The sequence below is a fragment of the Aethina tumida genome, chromosome 1 (assembly GCF_024364675.1).
Source record: "Aethina tumida isolate Nest 87 chromosome 1, icAetTumi1.1, whole genome shotgun sequence".
Taxonomy (NCBI): Eukaryota; Metazoa; Arthropoda; class Insecta; order Coleoptera; family Nitidulidae; genus Aethina; species Aethina tumida.
In genome coordinates this window covers 48394997-48412218 of record NC_065435.1, presented here as the reverse complement: position 1 = coordinate 48412218, position 17222 = coordinate 48394997, and the positions used below count along the sequence as shown (strand labels likewise).

The 17222-nt window shown below is 30.3% G+C and overlaps 2 protein-coding genes across 2 annotated transcripts in view; one reads left to right on the top strand and one right to left on the bottom strand.

Moving 5' to 3' along the window:
• The first annotated feature begins 140 nt into the window (after nt 1-140).
• Nucleotides 141-9612, top strand: LOC109595695 (glucose dehydrogenase [FAD, quinone]-like). The gene is made up of 2 exons (XM_020011112.2): nt 141-659; nt 7650-9612. Exons 1-2 carry the CDS (start codon nt 345-347, stop codon nt 9291-9293), a joined length of 1959 nt encoding a protein of 652 aa, XP_019866671.2. The 5' UTR covers nt 141-344; the 3' UTR covers nt 9294-9612.
• A 1724-nt stretch (nt 9613-11336) lies between these two features.
• LOC109595686 (glucose dehydrogenase [FAD, quinone]-like) overlaps nt 11337-17222 on the bottom strand; it is a 28007-nt gene continuing 22121 nt past the window's right edge. The window contains exons 2-5 of the mRNA XM_049970463.1: nt 15669-16005; nt 13223-13469; nt 12510-13073; nt 11337-12456 (exon numbers count right to left, since the gene is read on the bottom strand). Coding sequence (XP_049826420.1) covers nt 11531-12456; nt 12510-13073; nt 13223-13469; nt 15669-15992 — 2061 coding nt within the window. The 5' untranslated portion in view covers nt 15993-16005 and the 3' untranslated portion in view covers nt 11337-11530. The remainder of the gene's footprint in view (nt 12457-12509; nt 13074-13222; nt 13470-15668; nt 16006-17222) is intronic.

The window sequence follows — 17222 nt, the reverse complement described above, 5'->3', positions numbered from 1 at the left end:
ATTAGAAAAACATCCGATTTACGTATCACTAACGAACGTATAAATAAGAGGACGGTAAAATAAGAAACCAGATCAATTACAAAACTATTTTAGTCGGTTTCCTGTCCGACAGCACACGCAATTAATATATATGCATAAGCTGGTGCATTTTCCTGAACTTTCTCAAAATTGTCCGGTGGTTGTGGTAAGCCGGTGACGCGAAAGAACTGGCGCAGTGGAAGGGTGGACGCTGACGTCCTGCTGAAACATTTGATCTTAATTCCCGTTAAACGATTCTGTGTCGTGGGCCCGTTTGGAAGGTGGTCGAAGTGGATTGATTTGTTTTGTTTTTTTTTTTTTGAACCATGTCTTGGATACCGCCAAACATAGCAGAAGCGTGCCAAGTCTACACGACGATCACGAACTGCGGCCCATCGACGTTCCTCTTCCTTCAGCTGGTGACGGAGCTGTTTGGATGGTCGAGAGATAATCGGAGGCAGATCGGCGGTTTCTCAGGGTTCGATCATGATTTCAATCAGTTTTTGAGCCACAATAATTTCGACAGTTTTGACACGGAACACGGGGAAATTGAAGATAACGAATACGACTTCATCGTTGTTGGTGCGGGCAGTGCGGGGTGCGTGGTCGCCAACCGGTTGACGGAAGTGAAGAAATGGAGGGTAAGTTACCTTAGTTAACGTTGTTTTAAACTATAAAGCACGAATTTAATTTAATTTGTAAGCTTTAAAAAGTTTATTTGAATTAACTTTTAATTTATCATGAAAATACAAACAAAATTAAATAGACAATTTAAATTACATGTTTAATTTAATTATATAAATTCATTGGTAAATTATTACCGTATCCGATGAAAGAGAATTTAATGCTATGATAAAACAAAGCATTTATAATTTATTCATTTATCTGATCACACACTGTGAAAAAATATTACATATATTTTTGTAAACCATTATCTTTATAGTATTATTTTAAATTCATTATTTGTTAATAATGTATGTTTATTGATTTCTAAATTACAATAATTTTTTATCTTTATTTTTAAATATTTTTTAATAAAAAAGGTTTAAAAATGATTTTTTCAAAATTTTATTTGTAAATATAAATATTATTTTATGTATTTTGAAATGAATTAATGGGCATGGAATTTTCAAATTTTGGATTATTCTTCGGAGAATGAAATCCCTAATGAAAAATTAACGTATTTAGAAAATTAATTGATTGAACATAAAAATTGATGCTAATAAAATTTATTCATTGACCAAGGTATGAAAAAAACAATTTCTTATTTTTTACTTGTTTTCAGAATTTCAGGAATAGAATATTTATTTTATTGGTCTACTTTTTTAATTATCTATTTTGAAAAATATCAAAAAATTAGATCAAAAATTATTAAAATTATTAATAATTTTAATTTATTAATTATTATTATTATTATTAAACATTATAATCTCCAAATTTGATACCAAAAGTCTATTAGAGACAAGTACAAAAAATATATATTTTTTATTTTGGTTATTATTACTTATAAAAGGTTGTTTTAGATAATAATAATAAATTTTTTATACATTAGATTTTTATTAGATGGGATCCCGAAGATCGTAGCAACATTCGAAAAGTTGTTAATCACCTTTTGTTATATCTATCCTATATACAAAATGTTTCTAAAATAGGCAGTAAAAACATGTTCAATAATAAAGAAAATCTAAAGATTTTTCTGAAGAATATACAGCCCCTCAAATTTAAATTTCAAAAATTGATTTTTCTCATATTACCTTTGTTCCATTCATGTTTAAATTTGGTTTATATTATTATAACTATATATATAAATACATATCCACAATTCAAAGTAATAAACATAGACAGTGGCGTATATTGTGGGAGTTTCTCCTCTTATTTTCGTCATATTTTATGCGCCTTAATATTTTTTAAAACTATTAGCCTTTTTATTTTCTTTATACAATTTAAAAAAAGGTGCTCTTAATTAATTTTGATTAACACAGCTGTATTTGAGATATTCTAGTTTTAATGTTTGAAGAAAATTAAAATAAACATTAAAACTGAAATGTCTTAAAAGTTATATTATATAAATGTATATAGTATTGATCAGAAATTATAGTAATATAAAATCAATTAATATACAATATAATTATCAAATAATTATTTCAAAATAAATTTACCAAAATAATGATTTACAAAAATATATGTAATATTTTTTTTCTATGAGTGTGTCTACATTTAGCTTAAATATTAAAATAAATAAACTAATTAATTATAAAGAAACTAGTTTAGCCTTTGTATTAAAACATGTTGGAAGTAATTAGTGGTCATAATGGTTATGAATCATGTGCAATTTATTGCGTAAATATATGGCCTTATTTATAATTATTTGACTAATTGTTAATTTCTCTGAAGAAATTCCAAATACTCTAGTTTTTAATAATTAATCGTAAAATCCATCAAAGCAAGGTTTTCTAATTATTAATCGCATAATTAGATAGTGAACAATAACAGTTCACATGTTCACTTCATTGCATTCATTTGAAATTGAAAGTGAATAAGAAATAATGGGCAACTAACGCGATCTAGGAAACTATAAGACCGTCTGTACATTCCAATTAGCCTCCTCAACAGCTGAACAAATTATGTCATGTTAGTAAAATCTGTCACGCGACAGACTACATATTTAATAACTCATTAAAACTTAAGCAACCGACGGAGAAGTTAAATGAAACTGAAAGCTAAGTATGTATGCAAAACAAGTTAATTTACTATTTTACTATTAATAATTAAATTATTGTGTAAATTTATGCATATGCGACCTTAATAATTGGCACCTTGGCGCATGTTGTAAATTGGTCAACTGAGAACAGAAACTGTGATAAGTAAAATTGATAAAACCACTATCATTTTTATTAAGCGATAAATGCTACATTTAGCAACATTCTGTTTCTGTCACACTAGTAATAAATTACCACAAAACGGAAATACATATATATGCAACAAACCTTGTTTATAAAACCTGATAACGTTTAACATTTACGCAGTTATTTGTTGATTACCACTATGTACAATTGCAGCAACGTACAAAACGGGGGTTGAATCTTTTAAGCCCCCCAAACCACCGCCTAATGGATTCAATTAATATTGAATATGTCATTCATTCATAAAAATCGGCGCCGTGTTCTCCCGGCCAGCCAATAAATCAATCGGCCTGTTCCAGTCGAATTTTTCTTGTAAACCGTAAATGTCCGCCTCCATGAAACGCATTCCTGGTATCGTAAAATTTACTAATCAAGATCGAAATTGGCCGGAGTGACTGCTTTAAACGGACACATTCGCAAATTGTGCCATTTTTTATCCTACATCCCGTGGCGTACTTTCACATTAGCTAATGTCAATGTTGACAATTTACAGGCTTCCCGCTCGTTTAAATTTTCGTTCGCCGATTGAACGGACGGACAACGACTGCCATTGCATTTCACTCCGATTATTATAATAACGCGATTAATTAATAGCGAACTAGCTGGAAGGTTTTCTTCTCGACACGGGATAATTAGCTGGCGATTAGCTGCCTTATTTCCCGAACACGTTTCCCTTAGACTCTAAAGTGAATTATTGAACTACCCTAAAGACAGAATCAAACTAGATTGGCACTGAAAGATTGCTCTCTTGGGATCTATTATTATTTGGCAGATAATGGATTATATCCAATATTTAATTAAATATAACTAAACACAACTAAGCAATCTGAACGAAAAATTAACAAGACATATTATTTTAGTATAAATGTTCGTTTTGGTACTAGAATGATGTGTAACGTTTATTCACCTCTATCTATTAACTAAAATGGAATATTTTAAAAATTTATAATTATTTAAATTAAATGTTAACAGATATTTATAGTCTTGCCTATTAACAAAGGATTATACAACTGACGCGGCGCAAATAAAATTAATGAGATAGGGCGGGCATTAAAAATTAAAAGTCACTAATGGAAATGCTTTTCGAATTGTGATTGGAAACTTTTTAATAAATAATGTGATAAACTGTGAAGCCGGTGCACAAAATTATTTTCACAATTTAAAGTCATTGATACTTAATGAGTACCTGTATTTATATCTACATTTAATACAATATGTTTTATAAAAGATACGTATATTGTTAATTGTTTATCACGTTTGGTTAAGCTCAATTTGTGTGAACTAACCAATATTTAAATTTATATGTTTTCATAAATTAACAACATAAATTAACAATAGGCTCAGGCTTAAATAAAACTAATTAAGTTCAGTATTTTTTGACGTGTACGTTGAATAATTTTATATTTTTTACGTATGGTTATACAATAAATTTATTTAAATAATATTTCCGTATCAAATGGGAGAAATGTCATAAAATTCTTTGTAATGAAATTTTATAATTTGTTAAATATTTTTTGCACGGTAGAAAGTGTAAAGTAAAAATAACAATATTGGTTAGTTCCTATTGATTAATTGAAGCATAACTAGAGAATACCTAAAAACACGATATGGATCGAATTAACGGAAAAAAGACGTGAAATTTAATCAATGGCTAATTGATGAAAAAACATAGGAATCAAATTAAACGTTGCTTAACGCCACTATTTTTATGTAATTAGTATTTATTACGAGAACAAAGCCACTAAATATTTCCATTTTTTTTCTAAAAATGTGATGAAACAGAGGTATATAATTGTCTATTATTCCTTGTTAAAATATTTTAATATATATTAATATTAATATTAAATGTTGTAATGTAATGTAATTTCAAAAGAAATTCTACAAACATTGACCTGTGTTTGAGATATTGAATTTCTTCTAACAATTTACCTGCCCAACTAAAATGTTAATTGTAAAGTTAAAATCTTCATTCTTCAGATGCTATTAATATTATTCTAAAATATTATACTCGGTATTCCGCATTTCCGTTTATTTTCCCTTTTTTAAATGCCAATAACTTTCTTATTTCAAATGGAATGACTATCCTACCCAGAAAGTTGAAATGAATATTTAGTAAGATCTTAAAAAATGTGGAGAAATACTCATGTTATTCCTGGCGTGCTTTAGATGAAGTTAAATTTATTACAATTATAATTTTTTAAAATTTCTTGTTTTTATTTTGATGAACAAGAAGTTTTATGAAACAATTTAGAATATTTAATACGTATATGATAATAAATTATTATTTTAAATTTATAATATTTGAAATATGCTTAAAAATTAAAAATTGACAATTACTTTTAAACAAAATGAAAACTTTATTAAATTTATAAAATTTAAAAATTAACCATATACATCAAATTTAAAATTGTTATTTTAAATTTATAATATACGAAATATTACGCTTAAAAAATTAAAAAAAAATAGTTAAATTAAAAAATGTACATTTATTAAGTACATTCTAACAGCTTAAAAAAAAAATTAAAATAATCATTTAAACAAAAAAATCAAATCTTTAATTTAAATTTAAAAAATTTTATTCAAATTAAAAAAGCTATTAAAATTAATTAAAACTAAAACTGTTATTATAAATTTATAAAATTAGAAATGTGAATTTCAAAAAATTAAAATATTGTTTTAAATGCAAAAAATATTGTGTTTAAAAAATTACCAATTAAATTAATAATAACAATAATAATTTTAAAAAATTAAAATTATTAATTTAAATTCATTATAATTGAAATAATACACTTAAAAAGTACAAATAAACAATTATCATTTTTTTTTCTTTCATCAATAAAATATTTATAAATATTAATGGCATATTAATTAAATTTTTTATCCAGACATTTCTGCCAGTGATGCACAGGAAAAAAATCTCGATTGCACTCACGTTTACGGAACGGAATTTGCATATTGTGGAGTAAATTTTTCCGAGGAAACAGCAAATGATATTGCCCAATGAAACTAAAGCATTGTAGCGAGCTTATTGAATGCGGAAACTGCACGATTTTATTTAGCCGTTTTTAGTATTCGACCAGTTTCAAGGTAATTCCATAAAATTCGCACCGGCAAACCGCAATACACTCTTGATTTTTTGTTTTTTTGTTGCGCTCATGGGTCTCCCAGTTTCCTTATACAAATACAGTCATTTCTATTCCGACTGTGGTGAAATTAATCACAATATCATGCTCTTGCATGCTCACCTGATCATAATCAGATTCAAATTAGATTCGGACTCAGTGTTGCATATATTTTAGCGATGTTTCACGTAAGGGTTGAAATTGCCGAGTTCCCGGCGTGCAATAATAAAGATTGTGGAAGTTGCGGCGATGGTGCGATGTTAACTTTTCGAATTTATAGTGCGTTAGAAATGAATTTATTTAAAAAGTACCGTGCTCATGAACACTGCATATCATCGCCCGAATCCCGTAAGATGTTTTTGTTAGCAAACTTTCAAATGGAAACTCACGAATTATAAGTACAATAAAAATACAAGGCTTTATTCATTAGTGAGTTTGTTTCCAACTTTATTGCATCATCGTTTTAAAGTTACAAACTCTTATCGTTAAGGTAAACCGCTACATGCACCTACATGTGTAATTAAAACAACAAATGTAAAAATAATTAGACCAAATAAACCCCAAATTGTCCACAATAATAGTTACACACTAATATTTAAATTTGAATTAACAATTAAAGGTTCATAAAATGCAATCCATAACAGTATGATATTAAAATATTATATTTCATTATAATGTTAATATATACAATATAATTTCATATAAAATTGTACTACGAAAATTATAAACATTCTAAATACCATGTTAAATTTAGATATTGGCATTTTTTCTTTCCATGTCAGTTTTTTCAAAAACAAATGGAAAATATGCCTTTATATTGCGATTTACTGTTTAACGAATCTGGATAAAAACAATGATCATATTTATTTAAACTTTGAAATGTCACATACATATACCATTCACTTTTCTCTTTATATCACAACAAGATTATAATGCGGACAAACCAAAATTGAAACTGCAACTGAGTAATTAACCGGAGGCATTAATTAAACAACTACATATGGATGTATTTCTGATCGAGTTTTATCATAATTTCAAATAACTCATGATATTGTCAATATCAGTTATTGGACGAATTTGATATATCGCAATGGATGAGGTTATTTAATATTTACAAAATTAAGGGGCTGTTAAATACTGTTGTGTTTGGAGAATGATCAGGTAATTGAATTGTGTTTCATCAAAAAGTTGCCTACGGAACCCACACACACACACTCATTTTATTAATTTAAATATGAAGTATTGTTAACGTGTATTTAAGATAATATTCTAATTATTTGCAGCACGCACACTACATTTTCTTTTTTCATAACATGTTATTGAATTAATAAATAGAGTTTGCGTAAGTGGCAAGGTGAACTGAAAGTTGATCTTTCTATCAAAAAATATTTGTTAAATGAATAATTAATAGTTGAGGTAAATGAAATTAAATTTATATTATAAGTATGTTAATCTTAAATGGAGAAAAGGTCGTTGGAAATGTCATTTCAATTATTATTTTTCAAAAATCGTGGTAATAAATAACAATTTTTAGTGGGAAATCATAATTTTTAAAGTTGTTCAGAATAATTAATTTTTAATTTTAATTAATTTCTTTGATTCGTAGGTACTGCTTTTGGAAGCGGGAGATGAAGAACCAGAAGTCGCCGAGGTCCCCGCTTTCGCCCCGGTGCTTCAAAGGTCCAGCATTGACTGGGGATACGAGACTCAACCGCAGCCCAAGGCATGCCTCGCCCGCCAAAATGGACGATGCAGCTGGGCAAGGGGACGAGTCATGGGAGGATCATCCACCATAAACTACTTGATCTACATTCGTGGTATTCCGAGGGACTACAACGAATGGGCCGAAATGGGCAACAAGGGTTGGTCCTTTGAGGAAGTGCTGCCGTACTTCATTAAGTCCGAGGATAACCGCAATCCCGACAAGGTCGATCCACACTTCCATGGAGTGCACGGATATCAAAGTGTTGAAGTGTTCCCCTACCAGGACCACGTAACACTCAGCGTATTAAAAGGATACTCCGAGTTGGGATTGCCGATCGTAGATCAGACTTCTGACGACGTTATTGGTGCCAGTTTGTTGCAGCACACCACCCGAGATGGGGAAAGATTCAGCACTAACGCCGCGTTCATCAGACCTATTAGAAACAAGAGAAAGAATTTGGTTGTTCAAACTAGGGCGGAAGTTACTAGAGTTTTGATTGACCCCAATTCCAAAACAGCATTTGGCGTCGAATACATGAGAAACGGCAGAGTTATTCAAGCTAAAGCGAGGAAGGAAGTAATAATGTCAGCTGGATCTTTGAATTCCCCTAAAATCCTTATGTTGAGTGGAGTGGGACCTAGGGATCACTTACAAAGTCACGGTATCCAAACAATTAAGGATCTGGCAGTCGGTTTCAATTTGCAAGATCACACAACAATTGACGGTGTTATTTTTGCTTTAACTAATCACTCCGCAACAACAGCCAGCGATGAACAACAACGCCAAGATATCTATAGTTACAGAGAAACACACAGAGGTCCTCTGGCTTCAACAGGAGCACTTCAAGCGAACGCTATGGTACAAACCAAATACGAACAATATCACGACGCCCCTGATATCCAGTACTCTATGGACTCTGTAAACGTGCAAAACTTCTTAACTGACCCAATTCTCACGGCTCAAACTGCAGTAACACCATTAGCTTACTACGACGGCCTTATGGTGAGACCAATTCTTTTGAGCCCCAAGAGCAGAGGAGTGGTCAGATTAAACGACTCAGATCCAGTTTACGGTGCGCCCCTGATTCACCCGAATACATTCACCGAAGAAATCGATTTATTAAGAATGGTCGAAGGCATTAAACAAGTTTTAAATTTGTTGGGTACTCATTCCATGCAAAAAATTGGGGCCTCATTAGCAACAACTCCGTTGCCAGCCTGTCAGTACATTCCGTTTGGTAGTGATGAGTACTGGGCCTGCGTGGCACAGTCGTATACCACCACGATTTTCCATCCAGTTGGTACTTGTAAAATGGGACCGAAAAGTGATCCCACTGCTGTTGTAGATCCTCGTCTTAAAGTGTACGGAATTAACGGTTTAAGAGTCATCGATGCTTCGATTATGCCTAAAATAATCAGAGGAAATACCAACGCTCCTACAATTATGATTGCGGAGAAAGGTTCCGACATGATAAAGGAAAAGTGGCTAGGAAAAATTGGTTTCTCCACCGATTTCGATGGAGATGACTTTAAATTTGACTTCTAGCTTACGTGCCTACGCTTTTAATGCATTCATAGTCTGTTTCATTCAGAGTATTCCATTCATCTCAATTGTATAAGTTTTAGGTTTACATATTTGCTCGTATTACAATTATTAATATATACCATACGTTTAAAATTACTCTTTAAATTGTTCATTTTTTAATTCTCTCCTGGTATATATTAATAGTACTAAATAAGTAGGGTATGATACATTGTGTCAATTTGATAGATGTAAAACTGTAACTATTGTAATATATTTATGTAGTGTAAGATAACAATTTTATTACCTCAAGTCATAATGTAACAATAAATTATGAATTTTACATTGTTGTTATTATTTTCTTAAGTAACTACTTCAGACACATCATAAAATATATATACTTATGTACAACATCCTTACTATGTTTATGATTCTTCAGTTTAACCATTTTTCAGAATTAATATGAGTCAATTTATTTTTTTTTTAATTAAAATGTGCGTTTATTCTGTTTTTTCACACCTTTATTATTGTGATCTAATTATTGTGCAAGTCAATTATCATAATTGAGATTGATGCGTGAGAACGATATAATTAGTATTCTTTTGTTTTTCACCGGATGCTCTTGCATTAATAGTGTTTAACGCTTAGTTTTCCTGATTTCTTTACATTTGTTACTATTAGTAAAAAATAAGTATTAATTATAATTGTTAGACATGGCTTTATTTACATACTGGTTCAATATTGAACATATTCCTTTTTTCGGGCATGTACTGATTAAAATCCCCAAACCAATGTCGCCAATGAAAAGTTAAGTTCAAATTCACCACGCGTAATTTTGGTGAACGGGCCAGATTCGACTGATAGTTTGTACACTTTCCCAAATAATCTCCCGCACATAACTTGTTTACAGCTGGAAACTGCAAACAATAATTAGTCGCCGAGTTTTCGTCATGATTAAAACTTTTAACAATGAGTCGGGAACATGAATTCTAATTTCGTCATGATGTCCTTTTCAGAAACGTTCCAACTAACTGGGTCAGCCACATTCGAACTTCGACGAATTATTTATTATTAAGTGGTAACTTGGTTGTAAATTGGAAACCAATTTTAGTCCAGAAATGATTTAACGTTCCCACCATTTCTGATTCATTCATCATGTGTCTAGTAAATTTCATTTAGTGTGTGTTACGAAAATGTTTGGGTATCAGATAAAACGTGATGCACAATATTTTCATACGCAATATGTTTTGAAATTCGACGGAGGTAGAGGATAATTATATTTTTTGTACGTACCTTAATTGCCCTTTAACTGTTAACAAACGAAAATTTATTTAATGTAACAAAACATTTCATTTACGAAATAATACGTATAACTATAAAATAGAATTGTACCAAACCCACAGAATTAAAATAAATTACAATGATAATTCTAACGATGATTTGAATCAAATGGCACTTGTAATTAACATAATTAATTAGTTTGGAACAAATGCATCACAAATTAGCTTTATTTAACCTAAGCCTAATAAATTATTATAACTTGTATTAGTCAATATTACGATTGACGATTATGTTGGTTTTTGATTGTGTACACAATAAAGTAAAGTGCTTAATTTTTTTAAATTAACTCAAATCCAATATATGTTTATCGCATCTAATTTCACATCACGGTGCTTGACTATTGTCATTTCGATTTATGTTATGTAATATGGGAAATGTGAAAATGTTTTTCTTAAGTGATCTTTAAAATGATATGACATATCAATTTAACTTTAGATTAAACCATAATTATATCTTCAAAAAGGAAAAAATATTAGTTCAGTAACTCCGAATGGCAGAGAAGCTTTTCAATTTAAAATTATCTTTTGCAATTGAATATACTCGTACATTGTTATATATTATATTAAATTTATTTACGTGAATAAATATTTAGGCATTTAACATAAAAAAGTATTTATTAAAAATTTAAACAACAAGAGATAACAAATCAAAAGACAACAACTTAAACTAAAATTTGTCCTAATAATTTTGCATTAGAGAAAGACATGTAACAATAACAGTCGATAGATGGAAACATTATAATAATATTAGTAGTTCTTAGTCCTATTTAATTTTCAAATTTAAATTTATTGAAAAGAATGTAATAAATAATTTTTGAATATTTACCTAATCACCAAGTAATGTTAAAACAATTTAGTACATTTTCCATGCACCCATATTACCTATAAATATGACTAATTTTCTAAAATTACTCTTAGGTTTTAAAGAAGAAATGCTTCAATGATTGTTTGTAGAATTCCTTTGCTTTGTGGTTTTGGTAAATCCTTAACTACTTTTGGGTCGTATGCCCATTCGGTTTCTTTCATTGCAGCATTTCCATAAAGCCAGTCAGCTTTGATCATGTCTGATCCTTTTTCGGCAATCATCAACGTACCAGTATTGGTGTTTGCCCGTGGAGTTATGGGCATTATAGAAGAATCAATGACACGTAAATTGTTAACTCCGTGGACTTTCAATTCGTGGCTGACCACCGCATCTGGATCAGACGTGGGACTCATTTTGCACGTTCCCACAGGATGATACAGAGTTGTTGTGTAAGCCTGCATAATACAAATAAAATACTGATCGGTGCCAAATTTAAATTGATTGCAAGCCGGAAGTTCGTTCGCTACAATTTGTGCGCCGATTTCCTGCATCACTTTCGTGGTGCCGAATTGTAAAGCGATTCTTATACCTTCTAACAGTCTTAAAACATCCTCGTTTTCTACGAATGTATTTGGGAATATTAAAGGAGGACCGAACACCGGGTTCGTGTTATTTAATAATATGAAACCTCTGCTTTTGGGTACTAACAGTACAGGTCTTATTGTAAGACCGTTGTAGTATGCAAGAGGTAAAACGTTGGCTTCATCGGTTAAAATAGGATCGGAGTAGTAGTTGGAGACGTCAGTAGAGTCCAAAGAATATTGGATATCCGGTCGGTTCGGGTCTGCTTCATATGAAGTTTGAACAAAGGCATTAGCTTGTAGTGGACCAGTAGAGGACATTGGACCCATGTTGGTTTCAACATACTTCGCAATATCCTGTTGCATTTCTTCTTGTCCACTTGCTGTGGTTGCTGTCAAATTGGACAAAGCCAACACTATTCCATCGATTGTTGTGTGATCATGCAGATTTCTCCCTACACCTAAAAATATTTGTGATTAATGTCTAAAATTATATTATAGAAATTAGAAGTACCAGGAATATTCTTTATGACAGGGATGTTAAATTTCTTTAACTGTTGTGCTGGACCAATACCACTCAACATCAATATTTTCGGAGACATTATACTTCCCCCCGATACTATAACTTCTTTTCTAGCTAAAGACTGTATAAGTCTTCCATTGCGAACGTATTCCACTCCATAAGCAGTTTTTGTCAAGGGATTAACCAAAACTCTCGTAACATAAGCATTGCTAATTACACTTAAATTTTTTCTCCTCCTTCTAATTGGCTCTACGAAAGCCATATTGCTACTTAGCCTTACGCCTTGCCTATTGGAATGTTGAAGAAGACTCGCCCCTATTTGTCTTTCCATGTTTTGGTCGAAAATGTCCAGACCTATTTCTCGAAAAGCGTCCAAGGCATAAAAGGTGTTCTGGTCTTGGTACGGAAAATATTCTACAGTCCATTCCCCTTTGGTGCCATGGTATTCGGGACTTACTTTTTCATGATGTTCTTTTAATACATGATCGACATTTCTATTATCTTCAATTCTCAAAAAGTAAGGGAATACATCTTGGTATGACCAACCGGGATTGCCTTAAACAAAACATTTCGTATTAACATTCAAATGAGAGAGATATTAATATTAGGGAAAAGTTGAGAAGAATATGCAAGTTTTTTTATATTTATATTCTTCAAGCGGTACATATATTTGTTAAAGTGGAGAAACTCGTTTGTCTTCATACCTAGATTGGCCCAATCATCGTAGTCCTGGGGTCCTCCTCGTAAGTAAATCATGTAGTTGATGGTGGAAGTCCCTCCCATAACTTTTCCCCTAGGCCAAATGCACTGACCACCTCTTCTAGCTCTACAATTTGTTTTTTGAGGTTGAGTTCGAAATTCCCAATCGATCGAGGATCTCCGGACCATGGGTGCAAATGCTGGAACATCCGCCACTTCTGGCTCTTCCATACCGGCTTCCAATAGCAGAACCTTAAAATTGTTTGTTTATTTTACATATAGAAAGTCTCAACAGAACTACATAATGAGTCATTAAATCATTTTACCGAACAGTTTAAAAAATTTTCATAAAAGTATGTCATAATTTGCGATAATCTCTGTATTAATAAATGTGAATATTAATGCACTATCACTCTGGTTGTTATATTAGTTAATGCAAATTAGTTTCATATGTGCATAGCACTAATATGTCTAGACTATGACTTGCGAAATTGTCATTAAATTACTCTTACACCTATTGCAAAATTACTTTCGTTTTGGAACAACTTTTATCAATGCCCTTTCTAATGTCTATAAAACTTGTCTTTTTGTTTAAAGAATGGCTGTTTATAACCTGAAAGTAAAGTAATTATTATAATTTGCAACGATTGTGAAATCTGTTTTTCACTCATTTGATATGTGAACTTAAATAGACGTTGGGAATTCGGTTAAAGTACAAATTTACTTCTTTTACATTGACTTTACTTTTTTGTATTCTTTATCAATATTATTTTATATTGCCAATTACTTTTTATATAAGTGAATACACATAAAACATCATTTTTACTTAAAAATGACGTTTTGATGTAACAGGCCTGCTTGAACAATCAATAATAATTAATACTTAAAACGATTATATAAACAATACAAGAGAAATACAGCATTCTCATAGTTTCTAATTACATGAAAAATAAAGGATATTATTGACTAATCTCATATTTAAATATCTGTGGAAACTATTATTGTTAATGAACTGTTAAAACAGCTATGTTATTTTATGCATTCATTAAACGTACGTACACCTGGCGAAGTAAATATAGGCATCAATTATAATTAAAATGACGGCAAAAATTGTAGGAGATTATTGTTGTTCTTGTTACGAAAAGTCTATATAAAATTAATTAATTTATGCTTCATTAATGATATATTGTTATTAAAAGGTAAAAATTTAAAAATTCTCCAAAAAGTGAGTAAAACAAATATCCCATAATTTTGCCGCCATTTACATGAATAATATAAAGGAAAACACTTCCTATTGAAACAAAAAACAGTTGAACGGAAGTAGAATTTGTTTTCAATTATGTTTGCAAATTTATTCAAAACATATTAACCAATAGGAAGTTCATTATCACTATTAATAATTACACATTATTATTATGTATAAATTATAAGCCAAACATTTTGAATTAAATCTTTTTTGTGTAATAAGTAATATACAGTGAGTCTCAGGATAGTACATTTAAAATTTATATACAGTGATGAGGATTATGAAGGGAAATCTTTTCGATCTCAATTATTATTTTGTGATGCAAGTATTATATATAAAAAATAACACAATCTATTTCATAATATGCACAAGTTAATAATGAAAATATTTAAAAAATCCAATAATAAATTTTTATTTATCAATTTATTTTATCTGTGTATCTGTGTAGTCAATTCAATCATGAATCGTTCAATTACATACAAAGATTTTTATTTTAGAGAATATTTTTAATATAAACTAGAATTAAAATAAAAATAAAAATATTTTTATTCTCTATCATTTGCAAGGTCTATGTGTTTTATAAAAATTCGAATCTGTGGAAAATATTAGTAGGTTAGTAGATTTTTACAATAAATTACGTACATATTTCATTAGTGGTCCTTAAAAGTAAATTTATGGAATTTTTCATTATCAATTTATATACTTTTTTTAATTTAAATCAATTTAAAATTTATAAATCATTGACAGCTTCAATGTAGTTAAAATATTACATTCAGTACTGTTATTAATTCAAGACAAGTTGGAAATTTGATTAAAAAAAATAAAATTTAAGTTTATGATTAATAGAGTTTCAACAAATATTTCTCTATTTTGCAGTAAATGGATGTGAACCTACTTCTTCCAACTCTACAATTGTTAGTTAAAAAATAAATTTATTATTTACAATTGTTTTATAAATATAATTTATTTTATTCATTTAAAATTTTATCAAGGGATTTAATATTTGAAAATTAATAATATTTATGCACGTTAATTATATTTTAGTACAAAACAAAGTTATGTAAATTTTCTATTTATTAATAAAATAATATTTACGAAGTTTGTTATTGTTTTATAAATAAAAAAATATATAAATATGTATCTTTAAATTTAATAATATAGTCTATAAACGACAAATAAAACAATAAAGAATCAACTATACTCACATTCCAGTGGGGTATTTCAGATAAACGATTAGCCAATAAACACCCCGCAGAACCGGCACCAACGATAATAAAATCGAATTGATCCGTTCGTCCTTTTCCGTTGGTCCTTTTGAGGTTGTCAAGCTCCTTGAAAACACTTTGGTACCCTCCTCCGTAAGTCTGCTCACTAAACGGTTCCAAATATCTGCTGGACGGTCTGCCGAACATCGTCGTGATCATCTGAAGAAACATAAACGTCGACGATTGACACGTCGAGATGCTGGGGAAGAGTCCATTCGAGTTGGCACAAGTCTGTGCCAAATTTTGGGGTTGCCACGATGACATGTTCGCGTCGCGCCTGCCCGAAGAATAAAGTCACTGAGCACTGCACGCCTCGAATTACCGTCATATCAATATTAATAAAACGTTATATAATGAATTTTTCCAATTAAAAATAAATCAAGAGAAATTGCTGAAAATAAAGCAACACAGGTGAATGTGGAGAGAGGTATGTACGCACGGATCGTAAAGGCGCGCTTATGAGAAAACACAACTGGGACAATATGCGATATTTGATTGTGTGCATATTCATATAATGGTGCGAATAGTGATTTAATTAATTTGTATTGGTGTTATATAACATTTCACTTTAATAGCTTAGAATTACAGGGTGATAATTAGGCACTGCAAGGACATTAGAAATATGTACCCGTATGCTAGGCCACCGAAGAAAGTAAATAACTACTAGTGCATAAAAGCAGGTAATATACTTACAATTATATCTTATTAATTTCACTAAGTACTACCTATAACTACATGGAAAATTTTGTTTTGACGGATTACTACTGTCAGGAAGTAGTCTTGAAAATAGATCTTTCACTTGCAAGCTAATTTTTAAGAAACATTCCGCAGAAGTTTTCTACTGTTAACTCAGCCTTATTAGAATCGAATAAACAAGAAGTTGGATGTTCCTTTTTTAAATCTGGATAAGATGACCTAGCATGTTCTCTCTGGCAGTATACTGAAAACGGTGAAGAGAAAGCAGATAAAGTATGGATATATGCTGACTATCCTATCCTGCATATGTAACTTTTATATATTCTATTTTGTAGATTTAGGGGCAATACACAAGGTTTCTCAAATAGTTCTAGAAGAAGAAAAAAGTATATTTGTATGACTCTCTGTAGAGAGGTAGTTACTACTTATACTCTTATAGATTCTCTTGCTAGACTGCTACTGAAAAGAAGTTGTATTTAACATAACATATTTAATATAACATAACTTTTTAGGAATATTCCTCAGAGTTTTAAAATTTGTATATGAGGATTGTCTCTTTATACAATTACTTAATCTTACTGGAATCAAGTGAACAAAATGTTTTGAATTTTTAAATTACGTTTGTAAAATAGATTCAAATGAATTTTGGTAGAATTTATATGATGGTAATTTTAACAAATATAGATACACAATTTTAAAATTATTGAATATTGAATTTTGACAATTTTTGTACCGATCAGAAGACCCACTACATTGTCTCTGGCGATATATCGAAAACGGTTAGAAGAATGAAAATGG

Excerpts from the sequence above, each read along its gene's own strand:
- LOC109595695 (XM_020011112.2), top strand. The coding sequence starts at position 345 with ATGTCTTGGATACCGCCAAACATAGCAGAAGCGTGCCAAGTCTACACG. Across the intron at positions 660-7,649 it reads CGGAAGTGAAGAAATGGAGG|GTACTGCTTTTGGAAGCGGG; the intron begins GTAAGTTACCTT and ends TTTGATTCGTAG.